Source organism: Cebidichthys violaceus, unplaced genomic scaffold (assembly GCF_023349555.1).
Source record: "Cebidichthys violaceus isolate CVI_PGR_0920_01 unplaced genomic scaffold, fCebVio1.0.p SCAF_126, whole genome shotgun sequence".
Taxonomy (NCBI): Eukaryota; Metazoa; Chordata; class Actinopteri; order Perciformes; family Stichaeidae; genus Cebidichthys; species Cebidichthys violaceus.
Genome location: NW_027176292.1, coordinates 164,952 through 190,702, shown reverse-complemented (window position 1 = coordinate 190,702; position 25,751 = coordinate 164,952). Strand labels below are relative to the sequence as shown.

At 44.7% G+C, this 25,751-nt stretch overlaps 1 protein-coding gene across 6 annotated transcripts; it reads right to left on the bottom strand.

Moving 5' to 3' along the window:
• Window positions 1–1,459: 1,459 nt before the first annotated feature.
• On the bottom strand, window positions 1,460–25,724 carry tmem63c (transmembrane protein 63C). Of its 6 annotated transcripts, XM_068706961.1 has the most exons (25): window positions 19,534–19,883; window positions 19,309–19,441; window positions 18,400–18,653; window positions 16,715–16,940; window positions 15,186–15,265; window positions 14,224–14,311; window positions 12,673–12,710; window positions 11,815–11,957; window positions 11,032–11,083; window positions 10,844–10,952; window positions 10,292–10,365; window positions 10,107–10,187; window positions 9,901–10,021; window positions 9,550–9,683; window positions 9,292–9,414; window positions 8,066–8,219; window positions 7,871–7,977; window positions 7,140–7,226; window positions 6,944–7,009; window positions 6,675–6,837; window positions 6,458–6,563; window positions 5,522–5,689; window positions 5,294–5,406; window positions 5,133–5,207; window positions 1,460–4,575 (listed from the first exon to the last, which is right to left on the bottom strand). In XM_068706961.1, exons 4-25 carry the CDS (start codon window positions 16,922–16,924, stop codon window positions 4,345–4,347), a joined length of 2,523 nt encoding a protein of 840 aa, XP_068563062.1. In that variant the 5' UTR covers window positions 16,925–16,940; window positions 18,400–18,653; window positions 19,309–19,441; window positions 19,534–19,883; the 3' UTR covers window positions 1,460–4,344. The 6 variants fall into 6 exon arrangements, with proteins under 6 accessions (XP_068563062.1, XP_068563058.1, XP_068563060.1 ...); XM_068706957.1 differs by having other exon boundaries at window positions 19,309–19,883; XM_068706959.1 differs by having other exon boundaries at window positions 18,400–18,488; window positions 19,309–19,883.
• Window positions 25,725–25,751: the final 27 nt, after the last annotated feature.

Below are 25,751 nucleotides of genomic sequence, written 5' to 3'. Positions count from 1 at the left end.
TGTGTGGACACAGATGGAGGACTGAAACTGCTGCTCTGCTAACATGCTGCTTTTGCTACGGGGGCTGTGTAGACATTATGTAAATGTCCTGCATAACCTGGTATGCTGCGTTAGAATACTGTACTAGACACCTCATGATGAAGCAATTTATACGTGAAAAGTGTTTGATTAAATAAAGTATAGGGCCCCGGCTGTGGAACATTGCTTACAAAAACAATCTCAACAGATTGAAACTCGAGAACAATTTCAATGAACAGCGACTAAATAGATTGTTTACAAGGTAATAAGGTAATAAATAAATGGACATTTGAAATTTAAAACTGGGAAAAAGCCGTCTGCTGAGGAGTGTGAGGTGTGATCAGAAGCTCTTGCATGGCTACTAAATGGAAATAGTAAGGTATACTCAGGAGGAGATAAAAAATTGTACTTTGAGCCCAAATCTTATGTAAATACTAAACAACACCAACTTATTAAGCAACATTTGCATGCTGAAACGAAGCCCATATGGGAGTGACAACATGCTTGCTGCAGGAGGTAGAGACATTTTCTATTCTGAGCATCTGGGCAGCAGTAGACGAGCGACAGGCCACGCACCCAGAGGGATTCACCTTTCACTGACAAGCATGCTCTCAGCAGTTGCCACGGGTGACAGGGGGAAACGTTCGGGGACTTTTCTTGCGTAACTCGCAGCAACGACGAAGCGCTGCATGCAATGGCAGGCATGTAATGCTGTTTTATTGCAGGAAAAAAAAAGAAAATGACATCAGTGTGATGAACTTACTCCAGAAGCTCTTCTACATCGACCATTGGCACTATGGTGCTGCCACTACCAATGCGGTTTGGATTAAAGCAGACGCTCATATTCAATTAATTGCCGCATCCACCCTAAGATGTGGTTTCAGGGATCGATGAGGCCTCTAGTATGTGCCGAGGCTCGTCCCGGGGTTAGTTTGTATGCAGGTGCGCTGCTTCAAACGCTGAGCTAACATGCACTGAATTCATTCAGTCGCCTCTCACCCTCTTAACTGAGGAATCCTTCTCTGTGATTACCTTCGGAGAGACGGTTTGATCGGAGGAATCACTGTCATCTGTGGCGCATTTCGTCAGACTTAAGAGGAATAGTGAGGCATTTTGGGAAACATGCTAATGTTCTATATTCCAGAGAGTTAGATGAGAAGATTGATACCGCTTCAATCTTCTCATCTAAATAACAAAAAAAAAAGACAATAACCACATTTTTCAGAATTGAAACTATTTCTTTAAATTGCCTAACATTAATCCTAAACCAGTAAGCTTCATGCATTATATCCCTTTGCACATTTTCCTGACGGCATCATGTGCACATTCCCTCTTGCGCTACTACTACTAACCTCATGAAATGTGACTCACTGCCTCCTAAAGCCCTTCATCAGAGACCACAGCAGAGGAGAGCAATAAGGAGCTCATGGCACAAGATGAGTGGATTGAGCTGAATTCATTTTAATTTCAGATCACAGCACTTCACTTTTGACAGATGAAAACTCAGTGACAACACAGCTGACGGAGATCAATCTCAAATGCAGTCTTTCCTTTAACCTCAACCTTCTTGCAGATACGACGACCCGCACTTACAGCAGGCTCACATACTGTATGAAACAAAGCACTTATGATACACACATTTCATAACCAAGAGCAAAAAACCAGTGGACATGGTCTGGAAAGCTAATGCACCTCCAAATAGACCTCGGGTGGCCAAGCCGACAGCATATGAACAGACATGACAGGATACAATAAAACTAGTTCGGCATGAAAATGGACAATCCCTCCTCGCGTGGACATTAGAGCTAAGAATATACTAATACGTTTTATTTTGTATTTTTCAAAGGAAAGTAAGTTTAATGATCTGTGAAAGCCACAGGACACACTGGCAGTTCACAGAGAGACATTTTGAGATGCTCTTTGATGTTTATTTTTCCAAATAGATTTTTCTTCACGATTCTCTGCACTGACCACTCTCGCTCTGCCGCCCGCTTTCATCTCCTTTATACGGCATGAGAAACTACAGTCAGATTCAAATGTAAAATGTAGCAAATAGATTTAACATTATGCAATAATGTGCCATCAGCACAGGCCCATGATTTTGCCGTCGCTGTTAATCAAACGCGTTTAAATGTAAGAGAAAACCTAAACAAGGGAATGGCACTGAAAAGATGGCATCCTCTGCAGAGAGCTCGGTCATACATCTTATATGAACTGATGAAATATTGATTGAAGTCAACAACAAGGCACCGACAAAGGTCATGATACAAAACATCTTGAAGAAGCGACGGAACTGCTGTGATGTAAACACACACACACACACACACACACACACACACACACACACACACACACACACACACACACACGGTAAGACAGCTTAGTGCTGAGCTTGACTGTTCTTCGCCTTGAAATTAAAATAATTACCAGCTTGTTCCAGAGCTTTTTGATCATATCACATGGTGTTCTTCAGCAGATGAAGTTCGCTCAGTTGTCACTGATCTGTAAACAGTCAAGCTCTCCATTGTTCTGGTCCAATGTAGTTTACTCTTAAAAGCTTCAGAAAGAGCAAGTAAGTGGACCTTGAGTACAGATTGTTTCATCAACATGAATAAACTATAAAGCATAAAAAAAACCCTGCACTAATAAAGTATAAAGTTTGAACATTTACAGTTGACCATATGAAGACCATGTGGTATTGTCAAAAGCTCCAGAAAAAGACAGTAAGAGGACCTTTTAAGATAGTTAGGTCGGCGTCTTAGTGGAATCTGATGACTTGACAGAATGAACTCCCCGTTGACTGTTCACCACTCTGGGTTGTTGTTGTTGTTGTTGTTTTCACCTCTTAGATGTTTCTCCGCCCTTTAGTTTTCAGTCCATGCAGCATATTTCAGGCCATGCTGGATTGTCACACGAAAAGGGAGTGTTTGTTCAAGGCACAGCAAGAGACACGAATAACAAAACTACAATCAGTTTACATTCAGGAGAAGAAGAAAAAACAAAAACAACGTGTTCATCCCTCCACAAGGAAATAAAACTCACAGACTGACAATGAGAGTAGCGCATGTGGAACTTGACCTTATGGTTAAGGATAGAAATGCATACCTCGTGTATACAACATAGTCAACATGCATGCAAAAATGTGAAATATAAATAAAAAAAATTATAAATTCCTCTAGAGAGTTAAATATTGTCTTGTAGTGAGAAGAACAATTTGGGATAGAAACCAATTTCCTTTCTTGCCGAGGATTAGATAAGGAGATTTAGACCACGCCCATATGAGAGAGAGAGTGGTATAAATCTCATTATCTAACTCTCAGCAAGAAAGCGAACTAGCATATGCGAAATGTCAAACTATTCCTTTAAAATAAATACATACAAATTAAGTGGGATCACATCGAAATCACGTCAAAATAGCATAATAAGGGAATACTCTTGATTAAGACGGGACGGCTCTGCAAATCCTCAAACAATCTCCAGCAGCCCCCCCCCCCCCGACCCAAAGCACAATATCAACGACACCAAAAATACCGTAGCAAAAATAGCAACCGTAAATCGATAATAGTTACAACAAGCTGCAGGTACAGCCAAGCCGCTTGTGCCTCCTTGTTGAGAGAGTACATATATTACAGTACATCTCCGGGTTCCATTCGGGGCCCTCCGTCTGTCTGCTCTCTCACTGCAGATGGCTTCACAACTAGCTGCCCTCACCCTCAGCCTCCCTGAGCTCTGCGTTCGAGGAACCAGATATCACCCGTCGCCCAGACAACTCCGTCAGTCTGCCGGGGCAAGCCTGCTCACACCACCCACGCTGATGGGAACTTTCACCTCCACTCGTGTCCAAGTGGCGCAGCGCGGAGAGAGAGTATCTCTGACGGCAACCCAAAGGCAATTCCACCCCAGACACTTTCGTTACTTTAAACCTTTCTAACTTGCAAATGAAGTCACGGGAGAAGTTGCGATCCCCGTCATGTAGCGTCCAATAGTTAAACTGATATAATCTGTACATTTAGGGATGTGTCGCCCGTCGAGATTGGTGGGGTTTTTTTGTCCGTGAGACAAGGTTCAGGAGATGTTTTAGCAAACTGCGGTCTGTGTATTTATCGTGGCGTTTACATGGATCCTGCTCCTGCATTCTTTCCTCTTCAGGTTCTTCATCAAGCCCGGTCTGGTCTCAGGGTCTGAGGCGAACGAAGCTGGAGTCTGAGGTCAGAAGCGAAAAATGCAGCATTGCAGCATTAAGCAATCTGTGTTCCCCCAGGTGAAAGGACATGTGGAATCAGCTTGAGGGTGGGGGGGTGGGGGGGTGGGGGGCGGGATTTGGTGTTACTGGAAGCCTACGGGGCTGTCCATGAGTGGGCTGGAGCAGTAGGGGTCCGGGGGGTCTTGGAGTTCAGTCTCGTGGGTTTGGGCGTGGCCTTCCTCACACTCCTCTTCATCCGCCGCGCCGTGGCTTGAACTTTGGGAGCTGGCCATGGCACCGTAGCTGTGGTGGGCCGGGGACGGCATGGGAGTCAAAGCCAGCTCTGGCTCCAGCAGCACGGACGCCACAAACAGCTGAGGGGGGGGGGGGGGGTGGGGGGGGGTGGGGGGGGGGGGGGGGGGAATCAACATATAGTTAATGATGGTGTCACGCAGCAAATCACTCAATTCACAGGGAGTGCATTAGATTAAAGTATGTTTATCGTTTACCCACCCTACACTTAACTCATGCACCAACTTAAGATCTTAACACATATTTAGTCTGAGTGTGCATATCCTGGATCCAGTCTAAAAAAAAAAAAAACAGTAAATGGCAATTATCATAAATCCAGGTTTGGATACATATAACCTATGCGCTTTTGAAGGATCATGCAGGTGTTGGTGCATGTTTTAACTCGGCGACGGAAGAAATATGCAGATCATCTATTTATTCTTTGACAGCAACGATTTTCTTTGGATTATTCCTCTGACTCAAAAATGCAATGATCATGAGTGCAACGCTGTTCAGCAGCTGAGATCTCAGATGTCAGAGCGTCCCACCCAATGTCACCTTTACACAAATAAAAACTATTAAAACAAGCACTAATATGATCCTGTATTATGTGTTTAATACTGTATATGAGATACTGTACATTGGAGGCAGTGGTGGACGTTACAGTACTCCTGTCTGCATCAGTAAACGTCCCCTCTGCTGGCTGATCAGACATCTGAAACAAAGAAACGGCACGTTATTCACTCGGCATTAGTGCGTCTTTGGCTGAACTTAGTCTGCGTGGGTTATGGCGGCGCTCACCTGATAGCTTGTTGACTTGTCTGGTTGCTTCCTAAGGCACAAGCGAAAGAGGGCAAAGGCAATACAGCAGAGCAGGGACACCAAGGTGAAGAGGGTGATGGGATGAACTGGACCTGCGACAGTAAGGTGCAGTGAATTACAACTTGACAAATTGTTACATCGTACGCTCACAATACATTGACGGTTGCAGACACTGCTACGGGACAGAAACGGAAGTCGTAAAAGTACCTAATCTGAGCATTGAGAAGAAGAGCAGCCAGAACATGCAGAGGATGGGCGCCAGGATGACCTGGTTGATGGCTGCTCTGTGGATCCGTTGGCTGAGTTTGGTGGGAACGTATGCATAGTAGATGTTGTATCGGTCGACCATGTGCTTCAGGATCACATAGAGCAGACCTTCAGGGGCAGGGAAAACACAATTAATTATTCAAAACTACAGCATTCTTTGGAAAATTGACGGCGGTATTGTTGATTTGGGGCGGAAAGAAAAGAAAACTCTGGTGTGGTCCTTTAACATCATAGTGATGTGTCATTTGTTGTTCTCCAAAAGTCCACCGAACCCCACACAAGGGCCTCAAACACTGAATATGATGCTCAACGCAAAGTTGAATGCAATGTGTAATTACATTTTTGTGACATGGCTACAGACCGACCTGATTTAAAACAAGAAAAATGGAAAATATGTCTTAAAAACAAGTATATTTTTTCAAATGAATAATTTCCCCAAGTATCCTGTGTTGTTCTTTGTGTTTCCACTCAACCAACGAGATTATCTGCCTTCGCAAAATATACAATCTGCAAACAAGCCGCTCAGGTAAAATGCACAGAACAGCAGGGCAGTACGTATAAAAAGGGCCTGTTCCAAATAATATCTGACTGCAGTGGCAAATAGAAGCTTGGTGAGCTCTGGGCAGAGACAGGAGCAGAGTGGGCGTCTGGCTCGCAACTCACTGTGTCTGGGTGTCTGGGACTACAGCAGCAAATTCACACAGTCTGCATCGGACTGGCAGGCAGTGGAGGAGAGTGAGGTTACAGCATGAGGGGAGACGACACACACACACACACACACACACACACACACAAGACTAAGAGGGAAGGTGATTGGATGGGGAAGAAAAACACAAGGTGGAAAGAAGGAAGAGGATTTGTAGGTGTGTTGCTCACCAAAGGGTGTAATGATGGGACATGTGATGCTGTAGGTCATACTGACTGCAAAGATACACATGGTCCAGGCGTACTCCAGGCCAAACTGGAACTCATAGGCCTGGCTCTGCATATGACAACGAACACAGTACGATTTTTTTTTAAAAAACAGAGCACAATCTAATGAACCCGCAAAACAAAAACGCTGGGATAAGCTAGGAGATAAGGCTCAGCTGACCCGTTTGACATGAATGCGCTCAGCCTGGGACTTGGCAAAGCAGAGGCGGAGGGCATACACCGTCAGTGCTGGGATACGAAGCAGCTCCATGGAGGTGCCAATCAGACTGGATGTAATCACATAGTTCACAAAGAATGCACCGTTGTCAGGAAGAAACACACACCTGCACCAAGAAAACAAAGAAGCCCGAGTGTTTGGCCGTTACCGAAATGTCTTTTTAGGGGTCATGATACTCATATGTTTTATTTGAACAAAAAGAGTTATCTTACTGGAATTTGATCTCCTTCTCATCCAGGAAGTTGACATCGAAGAGCCACGTGAAGAACAGGTCCAGACTACACACGGAATTAAATAAGAGCAAACAAATCTAAAAATGGTGTCAACTCAAAAGGAATTCCGTGAAAAGGAGTATAAAAGCAGAATGAATATGTGTGTTTTGTGTTACTGGATATGCTGTAAGGGTACCTGGACAGACCGAGAGAGGGCAGGATGATGACCATGAAGACCAGCAGGAAAAAACACTTGTGCATCGTTACTTGGTTCTCCCCAGACCTGAGACATTAAATGAATAACATGGGATTATGCAATGCATATTTAGTTATGTAAAACATATCTACGCAGTTCCCTTCAACATAGGAACATTTATAATGTGCAATAGTGTAACGTAAAGTCAGCTGACTCGACATGTAAAGGACCGTTGGGTTCATTAGCACGAACTACGCTTTTCACTCCAGTAAACAGTTCATTTGCATTCGGTCCTTCGCACATCACGCCTGCACAACACGTTTGTGGGGGTGGTTATGTAAAGAAAGGCTGCTCATTGGTGCAGCGTGAGGTCGTCTCCTTATGCACAGGAGCTCTGCTCCTCCTCCTGCTAGTCACCATGTGCCTTTTCCCCTCGCGCATGGGGACTACTGTGCATATCATTATCCTCACATGGAGATCTCTATGACAACCTGCCCAGAATAACAGTGCAGGGAGAGTGACAGAGAGAAGGCGGGAGAGAGTAAAAAGAGCAACAGGGTGAAAAAGAAAAAAAATAAATAATTGAGATGAGAAAAAAAAACAAAAAAAACAAAAGAAATGCTGAGAGTTGAGAGGAAGACAGGCAGCTACACATGAAGGGTCTGTTTGAAGAAGCAAAGGACAGGCATTTCCATTTCAGAGGGGAGGGATGGCTGATGGCTGGTGAGTACCTGGTCCAGTGGGACTCAAAGAAGGCTGAGTAGTAGACGATGAAGGGCAGGAGAACCGAAAACGCCCACAGCAGGAGGGTTGGGAAGAACTGGGTAATGACAGGACTCTGGATCGAACAGCAAAACGATTTATTAATGAAAACGGAGAAGAGAGAGGTCAAATGTAGCATCACGGTCATACAGTTGAACTCTGACCCGCAGACTTTCCACAGGCCTGGTGACGTTGAACTTGTCCATCGTGTTGACGATGATGGCGGGAGTGGTGAGGAAGAAGAGCAGCAGGAAGAGGAGGATGTTGAGGAGGACGCATCGGAGCCACCAGCGAGATCCGCACACTGACAGGTTCTCCCTGGCGACAGGGAGAATTAATGAGCGTCAACACACCGTCCATCCAGCAGGACAGACTGGGCATTTAACACACTACTCTCCCCCCTGACAAGCCTGTCCTGTATGTATTGACATAAGCCTGAAATAGCCGGCTCGGTTGCCTCTTGTATGCGAGTTGGTGAGCGTGTTTCCACTGCACTGGGCTGGAGAGCGGGTTGGGAACGGCACACTTCAGCGCTCGGTTTTTAATGAAGGAACAAAAGTACCTGCTCAACCCCAGCAGCCTGCGACCGCTGCAGTTGTCTAGTTAGCGCGGAAAACACAAAACACACTGCAGCCAATCAGGCGTGAAGCACAAACACTGAGCAATGCCATGTCTTTTGGTTAATATCTTATACATATGCATCACTCACTTGTTACATAACCTCACTGGGACTGCTGCATTCTGTCTCCAAGATAAGAAACATGCCTTATAGCTAATTCAATCATGGATAGGGAATGAGTTTGAATTGATTTTTGCTGCAAACAAAGAAAGTACATACTGATACATCTTAAACGTTGCTGTTGGTTAATTGAATTTTCTAAAAGCACAGACAGCTCAATGGGTAAAGAAATAGGAACAGGATTGTGAATGTAGATATTCAGATTTGTGTACCTCTTCGTCTGAATAAATATACTCTTTAAGGTCCATCATCACAAGCCGATGTTACATTAGCAAAATTACAGTCCACGAAAACATTGGTTTAAAGTCTAGCCACAATCCAGAGGTTTAGAAGATACCAAATATGTCAAGATTAATTACAGGGAAATGTGTCTAAATGATGCGTAAGGCATGTAAGAGTGGATATTACACGCAAAATATGTGTCTGCATGTGTTTGATCCACTTTCCTCCCACAGTCCAAAAGAGACATGCAGGTTTGGTGAGTGTGAATGGTTGTCTGTCAGCGTACCAATGCATGCTGGGATAGCTTACAGCTCCCTGCAACCGCGCACAGAATACGCATTTGTAAACGGATGGGTGGATTTTCTAACTTGCAACAAAAGTAGTAAGATGGTGGGAAAATAAGGTTCAAGAAACTGTGTGAGTACCGACCAGATGATGTCACTGGGAGCAGGTGCGTAGGTGACCCCCCATTTTTGCGACTGCACCACAGTGGTGATGCTGGACTGCTGGGGTCTGCGACGGCAGCGCACACAGCCGTAGTCCTTCACAATGCTGGAAGACAAAACAAGCATCGGTACTCTGCAACGTCGGCTTCGTGGATTGTCTTGGTTGCGTCCCAGATGTGACGGGGGTTTATGTGAGGAGAGGACCTTGACAAACCGACGCCACCCTGTCGTTTTTACTCACACGGCAGTCATCCTCTCGTCACGAAAAGTCACAAAGGCAATGCCGAGCCTCTTCATGGAGATGCGGTTCTTCTCGGCGTTAAACTCGTCCGTCCGCTTCTCTTCTAACTCGCTGTAATACTGTTCTGCATCCACCTGCAGATAAAAGTTGGAGCACGCGTTACTCACTGCATCTTTCATTCTCAGAGAGATCCTCACATTTATATCGCCGGATATCTTGTTTCTGCACGTTCTTATTTCTGGATTGCAGTGCCATCCAGTGGAAACATACTTTCTGTGCAGCACAACTGAGCTACAAGTACATACAGGCAGTCGCCTACTAATCCCAATTATCCTGATTATTAAAAAGTACCTTTTCAAAGCCGCAGATGTCGCAGCAGAATATCTGAGCGCACGGATGGGTCTTGATGGTGATCTTCCCCTCCTTTTGGGCCTTTGTGGCAAAATACAGCCTCCCTTTCATCGCCTTGCGTCTGCAAAAAACACAGCATCCTCAGACAAGAGCCTCACACTGATCCCCCCCAACTGTGTTGGTCCAATCTGGAGCCGCTACTGTACCTCTCCAAGTCCAGCCTCATCAGGTTGTGGACATCAAAGCAGAATCGGATATCAGTGACAGTACAGCTGGGGTAGGCCTCACTAGCGAACGGAGCAAAAGGAGTCAATCACGATGAATGAGACGAGGTTGTACATAAGGTTTTGTGACATTAATTAAACAGAAGGAGAGGATTTAACATGTGTACTGGAAGTGTTTGGTGATAAGTCCTGGGTCAGAGATCTCTCTTGGTATGGAGGTAATCATCAGTGTCCTTGCTACCTGAAACACATAATGTACTCATCACGAGAAGTAGATACAATAAACTGATTCATATAAAATCACAGCCTTATAAAGAGGTATCAGCCACGCTAGTGCCGTGGGCTCTGTGGATGGATGGTCTGTTTGTTTACCAGGTTCAGACAGGAATACCTCAACTACTACATGAACAACGTTAGTGACACACATTCATTGTCACCAGAGGATGAATCCTAATGACTTTGGCGATCCTGTGATGTTTTTTTTCAGGTTTTTAACAGGTTGACTCTTGTGCTTCAGCGTGAAATGTCTCGACAACTCCCGGATGGATTCCCATGAAATTTTGAAACACACATTCACGTTCCCCCTCAGGATGAATTGTAATTAGCATGCTAACACGCTAGACTAGAGAAAGTGACTGAATGAAATGGATATCTTTGCGGTATAAAAATGGCCTGGGCCTAAATGTTTAATAAAACAGCGCGGTGCGACGGCGTCGGACCTTCTCATCTTCTCGGTACTCCAGCCGTATCAAGTGGTGAGCCATACACAGCAAGGTGATGATGAAGTAGACCAGAGCCAAGATGCTGTGCAGCCACAGAAAGCTGTCCCTGTGAGGCACAAAAAAAGTGTTTCAAACGAATATAGATACAGTTTCCAGCGCTATTTCATGAGATTTGATTGACTTACTTTGCGCTAACATTAGCCAGTGTTGTTCTTCCAAAGTTTTCAGGACTGTCTCCTGTAGAGATAATGAAACCCGACAGACAGCGAGACATTTTAATTTTCTAATGACTAAAAGGAAACCCCTCCTCTTTTGTCTGCAGCCATGGCAGCCTGACATTGGGTGTTTGGTTTATTTAATGGCTTTGGTGACACACTGGTTCATCACATGATAGCCAGCAGTAATAAAAAGCGCTCCTCGTAGACCCCTTAATGACTCCTTCACCCTGTTATGGAATGGCTTACTCAACACTTCCTACACAATAAGCACACAACTGCCAAAAGGCATTTCTGCTGCTAGTTAGCAGCTAATTTTCTGCACCATCCCGCCCTTCACACCTACATGTGTGTGTTAAGAGGATACGAAGCACTTTCCATTCCTATAATCCGAGGCGTGACGCTATAAACTCCCATTTGATGAAAGGCAGCCTTTGTGTATATAAATAGTAGACCTATAGTTTCACTTCATAGTCTTGTTTTATGAGTCATTTTGAGTTAAAATTACCTTTTGAATCGAGTTCAGCTTTGGTCTAATTTCATGTATGCAATATACTTTTGTATAAACTCGGCTTTACCGCAGATTGTTTAAAGCCAATGTTTCATTGCATTCAACCTATACATCCCCTCACGCTTTTGCGATTGTCTCTGTGTGGCCTGGCTTCTCTCCCTGCGAGACGTCCTGAGGTTAAGGATATCCCTTGGCTTTTCACATCGTCGGCCCACTAGACCATCCTCTGAAGACAAACATACCCAGGAGGTTCCCAGAAAAGTTGACCGGCAGGATTATGGCCAAAGACAGCAGGCAGACCACCGTCATGAGCAGGATGATGTGGCGCTGGAAGGACAGGTATGTGACGGCGTCAATGCCGCATTTGCTACGGATCTCCTCATCCCTGCAGAAAACAGAGAGATGGGAACAGAATCCCTGAATCACACAATCCAATAGATCCCAAACGCTCGGTGCCACACGGCAAAAAAAAAAAAAAAAAAAAAGAGCGATTGTTCTTGAGGTGTCAATAATGGAATTTCCACACATGCACATGTGATGTCTATTGCCAGGACCCATCATGAGTAAAACTGTGTAGCACCGCTACTTTGGTGCCAGAAGCTGTGGTTGCCCGGCGGGGAGGTTCAGGAAACCCAGTGTCACAAAATAGAACAAAAAGAAAAGCATGAAAAAAAAAAATGAAATGCAGAAAAGAGGGACACGCTGGTCACACGGCGGCCCACACATTGCGAACTCTCAGGGTGGGTATTGCACTTTCCTACGGTGAGCCGCTGGCACGGGAGCTAAAAACAGAAGCACCCGAAACTCCACCATGATACTATGGAAACTATGGGCACCGTGGAAATCATCTTTTCTACAGGCCTAAATCTGTTGCGTGCAGTCAGACTGGAGCGAGAGCAAATATTCAACGGGAAACCACGGCAACCGGCGGTCGCACGAGCCCAGACTCGTTTGTTTTTGCTGCTAAATGACATATAACGAGAGACTTTACATTCGCCCGGTGACATCAGCTTTGAAGACAGAGGGCCAATAAAAGGATGGAAGCTAAGATGGGAGAAGGGTAAAAAATAATTACAAGGGCAACTGCTTTGTGTACTTACTTCATATGGTAAAGTGATGACAGCCACGAGCAGAAGCCCTGGAAAGAGAAGGGTATCGTAAAACATCCCATGGATTAGTTATTAAAGATAATAGATGACACATGTATACAATTCTGCGCGCACCACATCTGGCTGCTTGCGAGCATCCACTATTTGCATAGTAATAAGGTCTGCAGAGTGACACAGAGGGGGAGATTTAATAGGTCTAGCCTGGAGCAGTAACCGCTTTACTGCAGCCTCAGCTTTGAGTAGGGAAAAGGGCGACGACTCCAGTCTGACTCTTTGTCTTAAACATGCAGGGAGTGACCTCAGTCTATCACACAGGTGTCACGGGAGTCACACAGTCCAGATGAGTCACGAGTCAAACTTTCCTCTTACAACAGTTGACGCAATGCCATCTCAGACGAGTGGACTTATTCGTGGAAGTGCAGTGGGCTGCACTTTTAGACATCAAGATGTCATTGGTAAATTAACTGTGACGCCTCGTTATAATTGCTGTAAATAAATGAGAACATGAACGGGAAGCCTGGTAGAGTCTATCATCAGTGGTGTTGTTGATGATAGTGTTTGTTAAAAATAAGACACGTTTCTACATTTCCCATAATGCCTGCTGTTTTCTATTTTGTGCACCACAGAGAACTGTCACATCTTCAGCCAGGCTTTAGTTTTTCATTTGTCTGTCTCCTGTTTTGCCACACTAACTCTCATGTCATTTCAGAATCTGCCACTCCCTCCCGCTCTGCACTAATTGCTGATTTCATTTCACCTGGCCTGCCCCACCTCCATACTCACCTGCTCCTCATCAGCAATCAGCCCCTCAGTGTATATGTACCGGTCCATTTCCCTCAGTTCTTTGCCAGATTGTCTAGTGTGTTTCCCTTGCTATCCAGCAACCTGTCGTTCTGATTCTGATCCCGATTGTTCGTGTATTGACCTGCCTTTTTGGACTTTGGACCTTCCCTTTTGCCTGCTCCCACTGGATTTGTTTGCCACGCGGGTTACTACCTGGTTTGACCTCTGCTAGTTATTAAACCCGGTTTCTACACCTGAACTGTTTTCTGTGTCGTGCTATTGGGTTCTTGTCTGTCGTTTTGTGAAAGCTGACAGAGAACTATCAAATGCTATATATGCCTATTCACACATCCGGGTGACAAGGAGCAACATTGGCATTCGTTCAGCATTGTGTTTGTGTCCAATATTCACTCTCATTTTAGTCTCAACCGATCAAACATTTACTAATTATTTAAAAAATATGACTTAGTGCAGCTTTAAAGTAAGGCAGCAGAACCACACTCAAGATGTCAACTTAGAATGGGACCAATGCAGGTTTCATCCCACAGAATAGACACATATTTTACGAGGTACGAAATGCATTCAATATTTTTTTTCGTTAGACCTTTAGGACACGTGTTTTGTTGAGAGAGGCGGTGTCTGGGTGTTTACTTGGGTTGAAGGATTCCTTTAAATTGTCTGAAAATGCTGTTAAGGGGTTCCTTGTTGCTTTTTGGAGTTGATGACAAAACTCCAAAGCCAAACAAAACACAAGCTCACCATGTCCTTGGTCTCAGAGTCGGAGGGGCTGGACTCTGACGGAGACTTCTCTTTCTCGCTTGGCTCGCCATAAAACAGGGACGTGAGGCTGAAGAGACGAGCAAAGACATAGCAAGATTATCATTTTGATCGTGGCCTGACACGACCTCATCGACGCATCCAATATGTAATATGTCAGTGCTGTAACAGTAAGGACTTAATGTAACCGATCCAGACGGTCCCTCGGTCTCAAACTGTATACACAAAGAAGACACGAAACACATTCAGTGTGGTCGAAAAACTAATAAAGCCAGTGCGATGATTGAATTTGTGGATATTGCTCTCTGGGACGGAACCACTGACAGTTCAACATTTGTGTCAAATTAAGCAGCGTAATTTAATCAGTGCAGAGAGACGGGGCCGCTTGGCAAAAACACACAGACGCTGCTCGCCCCTGGGTGTCACGAAGCCGCTGCCGGTCATGCAGAAGTAAGCGCGGCCGTACGCCACTAAAGAGGCGACTCAGGTCAAGCAGAAGAAAACTGCTGCAGACGGCGGGATGGTCGTTGACTCATTTCGTATCCTTAAAAAGGTATGTGGTAACTGATTACTCGCTTAATTAAAGGGTAAGCCTAAGGATGTTCTTTTGTTTTCTCACCATCAGCAAATCTTATGTAAACGCAAAAAAACAACAGTGAACCATATGCTAGCCATTCATCCAACCACTCTCTTACATATACTCTGTATGCGTATGTCTGACATTTGCATTTATCACTAAAATAACAACAAATGATTATTAGAAGCAAAGGCAGAGTAGCTCTTTGCGGTACTTTGCCTCCTACGCAGTACCGTCGCTGCCCAGCAGAGGGAGCTGGAGGCCTCAGTGGTCAGGACTCGGGAGAGCGGTTCCACTGAAAATCTTGAAATCGTTGCCCCGGCTCACGAACCAGAAGTGTATCAGCTGCTGTGTGCGATGGATTCACCTGTCATTCTCCATCAGCAGAGCCAGGCGGCCGTAGTCCCACGCTGCCTTCCTCAGACAGGAGAAGATGAGCAGCAGGAACTAGAGAACACAGAACCAGAAAAAAAAAAATGAGTGCATGAAGCTTCTGAGAATCTGATTTCACACACACACACACACACACACACACACACACACACACACACACACACACACACACACACACACACACGCACAAAGCTGCGGCCCGTCCTTGCATGTTCCTAAGGAGCCTACAAGTAATAGACAGGTTCAATAACGAGCCATCGTCCTTTCTTTAGAGTGGTACGTGGTTGTCTTGGAAACTACCAGAGACAGGTTAGCATGCGCACGCGAACGCATGCTGTGCACTACAGCACAATGAGTGCGGTCAATAGCGAGAATGAATACGAATAGCCTCTATTCTGCCACAAATGGAGCGCTAAAGTGTAGCATCACAATGAAGTAAAAAGAAATAGAGAAAGCCTGTTCAATGATATATTATAGCACCCAATAGTGAACTCAGATTCTTTAGTGATCTAGAGCCACGCATGGACAATCAAGGCAGCCTTGACTGAGGCTCGTAGCTGAATAACGAGCGCATGTTCGCATTAACAGTCAGGGTCCAAACTCCTCCTTTTGAATAAGGATCCGTCCGTTATCTCGCTCTCCTCCCGGTGTCTGTCTCCTCCCTGTTGTTGTGGTTTCTTTGGTCCTGATGCGTGGGCATGCTCTCCTTCAGTCCCACAGATGATTCATTCTTATTCTGTATGATGATGGAATTGATGCAGAGGCGTGCTCCCGTCACCTGAGGGGGTTGGGGGGGTGGGTGGGGTGGGGTGGGTAAGCACGCTTTGACTCATGCCTGTCATTAGGAGACAGCAGTCGACCCTCTGTGTTGTCTTGACAACTAGGCGGCGATGAAATGAGCCAATTAAAACACGGGAGGTGGCAGATTGAGAGTGATATCAGTGCAGAGATTAAGCCTGACAAGGCCTGACAGCCTATTTATATCTGGAGCCAGGAGGAAAATATGCAATTATGTTTTGTAAACAGTGTACACACTGTATTATGCTAAGTGTGTGGGGGGGGGGGGGATTCTAAATTGCAGATTTAATGCAGTTTGATATCCTTGACAGCAGCATAAAGTCTCAAAGTTGACCTCAACCACATCTCTTTATACTGTTGAGGGACTGCAACACATTTATAATGTCATATTTAATTTCATATGGAGGAAACCCATGCAGGGGATGAACTGCGTGAAACCTCCAGACAGAAAGGCCCCAGCTGTGTGGTGACAGTGCTAATCACTTCACCACCTGGGACTGTATATGACATTTGCAATACTAAAGTCCCAGTTTACATTTTTATAGCGGAAAGCAAGAGGGGTTTGCATGTTCTCTCTCTCTCTCTCTCTCTCTGTGTCAGCGTTTTCTCTGCATTCCCCGGCTACCCCCCCCCCCCCCCCCCCAATATCAGCTGGGATAAGTGGGTTAAATATAATGGGCGGGTGGGTTCGGTGTGAGTCAGTACCATCCACAGCACGACATTGATGGCGAGGACCGTGGGCACTCCTCCAAACGGCAGACCCTGGAGGACGCTGCTGCGGGAGTGCGAGCGGTAGCATCTGTCCGCGGTGCTGTTGTCTTCCCCAAAAGAATCCAGGAAGCTGAGAACATCCAGCTCCACAGCTGTCCCCTCCACGGGGGGCGCTTTTGTCACGAACAGCTCAGAGTGCGCCATCAGCACTGGACCATACCTGACGAAAAGACAAAGAAAGTGGTCATTAGCCAAGCTGTTAGACTTTCTGTTCTCTCTCTTTAGGCCTTGACACACACACCTGTTGAAGCTCTCAGACGATTGGGCTTTAACACACTGTGATTCATCATTTAACCACATTGGGTTAACTGATAACTACTGACAATGTCTGTTATAATACAATGATTGTTTGTTGAGATTGAAGTGAGACTTTTGCTAAGCCGCTGCGGCTAGTTCACCTAACCTACTGTTTAGCATTTGGCTAAAACACGAAGCTATTTCTACTTGGCATAAGAGGAGGAAAGTCAGCAAAATGAATACGTAATGATGTTAATATAACACTATTGTTTAAAGTTTGTTGGCCCAGCTGGGTCAACAAAGCAAGGAGAAGCTCTGGTTACATCACACAGAGGAAGAGTGACTTTCTGTGCTGAGGTAGACGTCATATCTTTACAAATATAAAAGCTGTTTAATGCTATATTAATGGTCTGAATATCAGAATATTGCACCTTGAACATACAACTGTTGTGACTCATTTTCCTCAGTCCCGCCACTCGCTCTAAGTGCAGTATTGATAAGTATTGAAAGCATTTGCAAGGATCAGTCTAATGACCGTCGCAGTCCATTAGCAGCTATTGACCGCCGTGTTTCGTTTCTTTATCTGACAAATGGAAGCGGAGACCTCACATGAAAGTGACATGCTGATTGGATGACACTGCAGGATCTGTGAAAAAAACCCCATAATATGTGTCAGGAAGATGCCCATTTAACCATTCTAACCATGTAGACAACAGCTTCTGTTGTGAGAACTCAGTTTAACAGTACAAGAGTAAAAGCTTAAACTGTTTACTCCACTGCAATTTTAAACAGCTTGTCGAGGACTGGCAGGTTTATGCGCATCCCCCTTGTCTACAGAGGCATGTGCGGGATATGATCATTCACTGCCACGGCCACAGAACGGAGGCCTGAACCATCTGTCCTCCAGCAGCACACGCTCCTCTCCACGCGTTCGATCGATACGCTCCAGAATCCCAGCTGCTCGGCTTGTGTACGCTCCTCACCGAATAAACAGTCGGGAGGAAATGGAGCGGCAGCCGAGCGCTGACAAAGCTTTGCGTCAATACGGCGAGTGAAAGGCATCAATCATCGGATTTCATGGGAGAAGAAGTATGATATTTATTTATTTTTTTGAGAGATTGCTGTGACAGGGAACACAGTAGTAAACAAACTGTGTGCTACGCAGCAGTAAATGGCAGCCAAGAACTGCATCACAACCCTCCGCCGTCCAACTCTCACAAGAGAGGTGAGGTAACACCGAACTGAAGTGGACAAAAAAGGAAGAGGAAGCTAAAGGCCTGCAAACTGGCACACGTTACTGATCCCAATGTGTGATTTATCGCCGCGCCAATGATGTCACTTCCTGAGAAGTTTTGCGAGGCATTTACAAAACAGCCACTCACTGAAGCCACAGCGGGATGTCTGGTGTAGGAGGGAGAGCTGATCAGCGGCAGTGCTGCTGGACTTCTGCACATCACACTGTCGGAGAGGTCTGGAGATGGGGTTTAAAAATAAAACACGGTACTCTTTCAGCAGCTCTCGCTGCGCCGTTGTAGTCTCTTACACTTTCTTTTGTGAAACTGTATAGCTTGCAGTCAATATTCAGATGCTGTCAGCATCTGAGCCTCCCCGTGGAGACAACTGGAGAGGAGATCTCCTGAGGATGGACCACAAAGCAAATCCATAATGTACACACACACAAACACACACACACACACACACACGCACGCACGCGCAGTCTGCAGTGCTGTGTTTCCACAGAAGCCGAGGTATTTCTCTCTCTGCCAATAAATAAGCCATCGATATGCACAAAAAAGATTATTTTACAGCTAGATGTGGATTAATAACCGCATAGGCTTACAGTACAAGGAGAGAGCAATCAGTTCCCTGGATCGTTCATATCTTACAGTAATTTGATGATAACTTTTGTGTCACATTTTCAAATAAATTGATGGAAAACTAACGATAACAATACATCAACTAAAGTATCCCAGTAGTTCTTATTGAGATAAAAGGCGTTGCTTGTCATAACACTATGGTGATACTGTTTGCAGCATTTGCCTGTTCTTTAGTTAATTCAATCATCACGTTTGAAAAGCCCAAAATGGAAAAGCTGCAGGAAGAAAGTAAACTGTTCCGTGGCTATTTTTAATACTCCTGCGATGAGCCAATGGCAGCAAACACATCAAAGAGGAATTGTGTTGAACTGTGACACACAGCAACAGGAGCTGAAGCGAACGCAATTGACGCCTTAGATGGAAGAAAACACAACCAGCTCCAACAAAATCTGACATGCAGAAGCGTAAACAGACCTTTATCGTCTCATTGCGTGTTCTTCTTCCTGCATCAGACGAGTCGTTCACTTTGAGCACCGCTGATGCTAACAGTTAGACTCTTCCTCTCCACCTCCAGAACTGAGCAGGATGCTGAAGGATACAGGCTGCGCTGTGGTTTCACACAACATTTGGACAAACGTCACAGCATGACTCGGCAGTTTAATTAACAACAAGACTCCACGGATAATATTTCCGTCTCACCCGTCGTATATAAACACACGCAAACGTGCTCACAGTTATCCCAATGTGTCCATTTCCTCTCCAGCTTATTGAACTCTGCGAATCCGAAGTCTTTCTAATCCTTTCCCTCTGCTCATTTCTCTCCTCCTCATCCCGGACTCAAGCTTCCAAGCCAACGCAGCAGATTACTAAATGATGTTTGGCTTGGTTGGCAGCGTTGTGCCTCCCGCTGGCAGCACGAGTGAAATCTCTCCTCTGCGCTCGGTTAGACTCTTACGATCACAGATGCCGAAGTCAGTGCGGGAGCTGGTGATGAAATGACTGAGTTAGAGTCAGAGAAGCGGAAAAAGAGAACGAAAAGCTAGCTCAGGTCAGCTAATCAGCTCAGTGCGCCAGAAAAAAGCCCAGCTGAGGTATCTGTGTGTGTGTGTGTGTGTGTGTGTATGTGTGTGTGTGTGTGCGTGTGTGAGAGGATGCTATCCTTGACGTGACGAGACAAAACAATTAAACTGTAAATCAGAAGGTCGATAACTTGCAATAAACGCTGATTCAATCCAGATATATTTCATCACTCCCTCATAACATATTATTAAATCAGATTAAATCAGCCTTACTTGCGGTGAATTGTTTAGTAAACATAGAGAGAAAGAAACAGACTACAAGAGTCTGCAGCTACCAGTTCTGTGAGGTTGCACTTTGGCACAGACAAAATGACAACATGCTTACAATGACAATGACAAGTTGCTGATCTACAGCAGCTATAATATGCAATTTAGCATCCTAACAAATGCAAATTAGTACTATGTACAAAATACGTCTGGGGATGATGGGAGGTATTTCGTCCTATTTCATTTTGACCTGATAAAGGCGCGAGATTAAAAGCCTGACGATCACCAAAGTTATTGAAATGTGGATATAAATGTCTGTACCATATTCTGACCGTCCATCCAGTCGTTTTTTTTGAGACATTCAACTAAAAACCACAAAAAAGGTGAACCTCATGGCGGTGCTACAGGAAAAGTCTCACCAAAGTTATTAGGAATTAACCGCGTCATTCAAAAACGGCAGCTGGTGCTCAAGAAAAAGACGTCAGTAAAAATCGATCCTCTGGGGAATTTCTGTACAAAAAAAAAAAAAAATCACGATGTTGCATTCAATAGTTATTGAGATATTTCAGTCTACAGACCGAAGTGCTGGACTGACCGACATTGCCCTTCATGGCTTAAAACACTGGGGAAAGGATGGATGGTGTGTGTGCTTTGGCATCCACTACTCGCATTTATTATCCTTTAAATCACTTTGCCAGACCCCTGAAGTGCTCTGTCAAGCTGAAATCAGAAGCTGAATCTATGTTACCGTAAACAAATGAAACATCCTGTTACATCCATACATGGTTGAGTGCTGGATGCTGCACCAGAACCTAATGATCAACATAAACCATTTGCTGGACAGCTTTCTCTCTCATCATCAAACATTCAGTTGCACCAAGATTCATTGCCTGCCTGAGGGGACGAGAGAAATGGCCCTGTTTTGCCAGAGAGATGAACCATAAATAAAATGTGAACTTTGTGTTGACTTCTAAACCTTCTGCGCCGTATCAACCGTCAGCTACAGTGAGATAAGACTACCTCCAAGGAGAACTTGCAATCACCATAAATAAAAGAGCATAACGGCTTCAGAGCTGTTGTTCTCTCCTCGACTGCAGCCTTGTTGAACACGCCGTTTTCCCGCTCCACGATACCTGCATGGCAGCGAGAGGTTTGACGTGTCTGCCGTCAACAGCTTCATCTCAAAAAGGCCCGGAGCCGGTAGAATATTCATGAGCGACTGTTAGCTGTGCTCTGCGTGTTAATCTCAAACTGATTATGGAAATCCTGGTGTTTAAAAAAAAGGTATTCCGTTGAAACAATCCTCCTCTAATGAACTGTTAACGAGCCAATAAAACATGAGTCATGACACGAGATGACACATTGTGGAAGCAGATCTGTTACAGAGTACCTCCTGCTTGCAGTTTGCCCAGAGGCACACTGAGAAGGCAACAGTGGGTGGACAAAATAATGCAAACGCATCTTGACTTGAAGAATGTCGGCTTCGAAGGTGCCAGAGTTGACGGCTATATCTCCTCTGTACTTTGTTGGGACATTTTAATGGGGATGCCATGTGTGAGCGCATCTTATTTTCAACTCGACAGGAGCTACAGGCCCCTGCTGTGATGGTTTTAGTTGGAGGGTGGTGTTGGTGGGGGGGGGGGGGGGGGGTGTGTGTGTGGATGGGCAACCCTCATCAGACTTAGCCTGAGGGGGGGGAGGGAGAGGGGGCGGAGGTATTCGCAATCTGCTCACCACCTGCTCAGGGGAGGAGGGAGGAGGCTCCACTCTCTCCATCACACAACACACAAACACAGATCACCGAGGTGTGTCTGCACAGGGCACACAGTTAGTGCGGCGTCCCCCACCCAGCCCTCTTTCTGCAGGCTGAATGAGCCATAGCACGACTGGAGTGATCACTGCACACACGGGGCCGTGATCAACAAACCAAACACCTGCTTCCTGTCTGGCTGCACATGCTCAGTAGGCCCCCCAGGGGAGCGCAGTCTGTCTGTGCTTCAGTACAGTGGTGTGTGTGTGTGTGTGTGTGTGTGTGTGTGTGTCCTGGATGAACCTGACTCAGTACAAAGAACCACAGAACAATCTGTGTTTTCTCTGTAACTCAGAGAGCTTCTTGAAGATTCCACCCACAGCCTCTTATGCTGCTGGAGCCGATCCGAAAAAGGGGGCCTGTGAGACCTGAGAGTCGAAATTACCTTCACTCCCACATCTACAAAAAAAGTGCAGAGGTTGCTCATTTACACAGATGCCTTCAGATAAATGCCTTTGTCTACTTTTTGAGGGCATCTTAACCACAACAAACATAACATTACACTACTGCCAATCATATTCCAAAGAACAGTATGAAGGCAGACAATTACAGACAAATGACAAATTCAGGAACTCAATCTAAACACATACAGTCAAAAAGCACTAATTTCAGATTAGATTTGAGAGGAAACGGTGCATAGTCACAACATCATTTCACCTCAGGTTGATAGCAGACCACCTCAAGGTGTCACTAAGAGAGAACCAGGACATTCTGATGTAGCATTTCAAAATAAAAGCTCTTCAAAATCGCATGATTGAGCTAACTTCAAATCACATTCATGAGACAATTTGTCTAATTTCAGATTTGATTTTAGAGCAGGGGTCTTCAACGTTTTTCAGGCCAAGGACCCCCAAACTGATGGAGCAGGGACCCCCGACTATATATATTGTATAAAATTGTGTTTCATATTAAACTGGGCCTAGTGCCATGTATAAACAAACCTTGTTATTGTGCATTCAATACTAAGCAATTCAAATATTGCACAGGTTCATATATTCATGTTTTTATTTTAAAGGTACAGTGAGTAGGGTGGCCGTGCCACTGCCATTCATAAACACACCTTGTATGATAATCATGCATACAAGCTATTCAAACTGACGTTTTTATTTTAAATATAAATGTGGAAACAAAAATGAGTGATGGCTTATTAGTACTACTGCCATGCATACACATACCTGTTATCTTGCATACAATGCTGAACTATTAAAATAATGGACAGATTCATGTTTGGGAAAAAAAAATTAAAATAAAAAAAAAAAATCCCCAAATTTCGCAGACCCCCTGCAGTACCTCCGTGGACCCCCTAGGGGTCGCGGACCCCCTGTTGAAGACCTCTGCTCTGTCTATTGCTACAAAAAGAGGTCCTGCAGGTCTATCAGATGGGACAACTTGTCTTCATAGTGAGCACAACATGTGTGACAAGTGAGAGGACAAGCTAGTGTGAGATCTGTGAGTATCTTACGCCCCACGCTTGTAGCTGGTGCTACAGTAAGCTCATGGCAGCGTGCATCTTTGCTGCTGAATATCTGTGTATGATACAACAGTTACAATGCTGCATGCGTCAGTATCACTGTGATGGACCCCTGTGGAATAGCAGGGAGGTTCACAGCAGGCATCTCAAATAGCAGGGCGCCTCCTTTCCACTGACGACGATAAAAAGAACAAAGCCGCGTCTGTGGTACATTACGGCTGTGGTTAGACGGCAGGTGGAATACAAATGGAGGGCTCACAAAATCATCTGCTGTTTTGTTCTAATATTCTGTTTGTGTTGGACTTCCCATCAAGAGGTTTCATTATACTTTTATTCACACACACACACACACACACACACACACACACACACACACACACACACACACAAACAAACAAACCACCCAGAATAAAGACAATTTATGGCATGATTCTGTCGTACGTGCCACTTTCTATCGTTCAGCGTTCATTTGCTCTCTAATATTGGAAAACCTACTGTGCTCAATATAAGTGAACTCCTGCACACTGTCAACACTTCATGATGTTAGTAGACTTTTGTCAGGCGTTAACAATTTGATAAAAAAAAAAATAGTATACTTAAGCCTCAGATTGAACAAGACAATCAAAAGCAGTCAAGCCACAAACACCCGAGTCAACTGCACTTTCAATGAAATACAAACATTTCATATTATGCAGGGGTTGTCAAACATTCACCAGTCGTTTGATTAAAAGGGTGTGGTTTGTTGTAGTGACAGTAGTGACAGTGCCAATAGATTCCAATGGTGACCAGTTTTCAGTTTTTTAGCCATGACACTTTTGTAGTAATTAATGGCTTTCCCTTTAAATCCTTCTTAAAATGTCTTAAAAGCACAACATCTCTATTCATAAACATCCATAGGCCTGGGAACATGACAGATCTCTCTGATTAATAAACAACACTAACTAACATGTATCCTCAGATCCGTTGAGCTCTTTCTTTACGGACCTCACTGAAATACATTTAGGTACCTTAAGGCACTTTTCACCCTTTTCCACATGCTATGAAATAATTATTTTCAAACGCTATGCACGGACGACCCACTTAAATGTCAAAAACCCATTAGAAATCTGACATTTCAAAGGCCACTTCCCTTCATCACAGTCAGGTGCAAAAACGGCAGGAGTTGTAAACAGCATACCATCGAGTCTGCCTTTGGCTTTAACAATTACTACATATACCACATTCAACCGAAACAGACTAGTGTTTAGATTTAAAAACATCATTACAAGTTACTGTCAAACGAAATGTACTCAGTATATAATCATCTGTGACCTCAGATAACCACAGAAACGCATATCATTGCCTCCTAGAACTGATTATACTATGGAGGCAACAGAGCCAGTAAAACATGCAGCAGAAATATGAATTCAACAGGTCAAACTACCTGATCACTTGACCAATAAATGCTTTGTTTCAGTGTAAATACAACAGAAAAACAACAACAACAACAACAACAACAGGCAGAGAGAGAGAGAGAGAGAGAGAGAGAGAGAGAGAGAGAGAGAGAGAGAGAGAGAGAGAATAAAGCATGGCCACAGCATGGATGTAACCCTAACGATTTCTTACGCGCTATTATCACTATTATTACAGTTGGGAGTTGAGGTCGCTCATTAACGGTCTCCCACCCGTTTTACTCAATTAGGAACAATAGATGTTGCAGAGCGAAGGTCTGTTTTGGGTGTAATAGACTGACACGTTGGCAGAAACATCTCCATCCCCGACTCACCAATAACAACACGGCACTATAGTGCAGGGGAGCCTTTGGACGTTTAGAACCAATTCTAATATCGTATTTTCATAACTGACAGAAAACGTGCCTCTCTCTCTCTCTCTCTCTCTCTCTAAAATCAGACATATTTCGTTCGCCCGCTCACTGCAGCACTCACACCAGTCTGCACACCCACCGTCCTCCTCCTCCAGCTCTGTAACTTGATGGAAACGATTACGCCACAAATAGCGCATTAAAACCGCTCCAGTCCGTGTTTACATCACCACACGGATACATTACTTTTTTTTTTCTTTTTTTCTTTTTTTAAAATCACATCGCTCACCTCAGAAAGCTTCCGGATCGCTGCTGTCTGGTGTTGATGGGCGCTGCTTTGTTTTTTTTTTTTTCTCCTCCCAACACCAAGAAACAGGAGAAACTCCCACCTACTCAGGGGCCGTCTGACAATTAAACACCTGCCTCCAAGGCTGCTAAGGGAGCGTCAAGCAAACACCTATAGCTTGTTGTCGTCTCTATTTGTAGGACATATACAATAATTATCAGTTATCATTTTACAATCATGTTGCTGATGTAATTATTGTTATA

Bases quoted from the DNA above. Each gene is read 5' to 3' on its own strand.
- tmem63c (XM_068706960.1), bottom strand. From the start codon at position 16,924: ATGGCGCACTCTGAGCTGTTCGTGACAAAAGCGCCCCCCGTGGAGGGG. The intron at 6,838-6,943 runs GTAAGATAACTC...TTCTTGGTGCAG, and splicing joins GAGAAGGAGATCAAATTCCA to GTGTGTGTTTCTTCCTGACA. The intron at 5,690-6,457 runs GTGAGCAACACA...CTGCCCCTGAAG, and splicing joins TCCCATCATTACACCCTTTG to GTCTGCTCTATGTGATCCTG.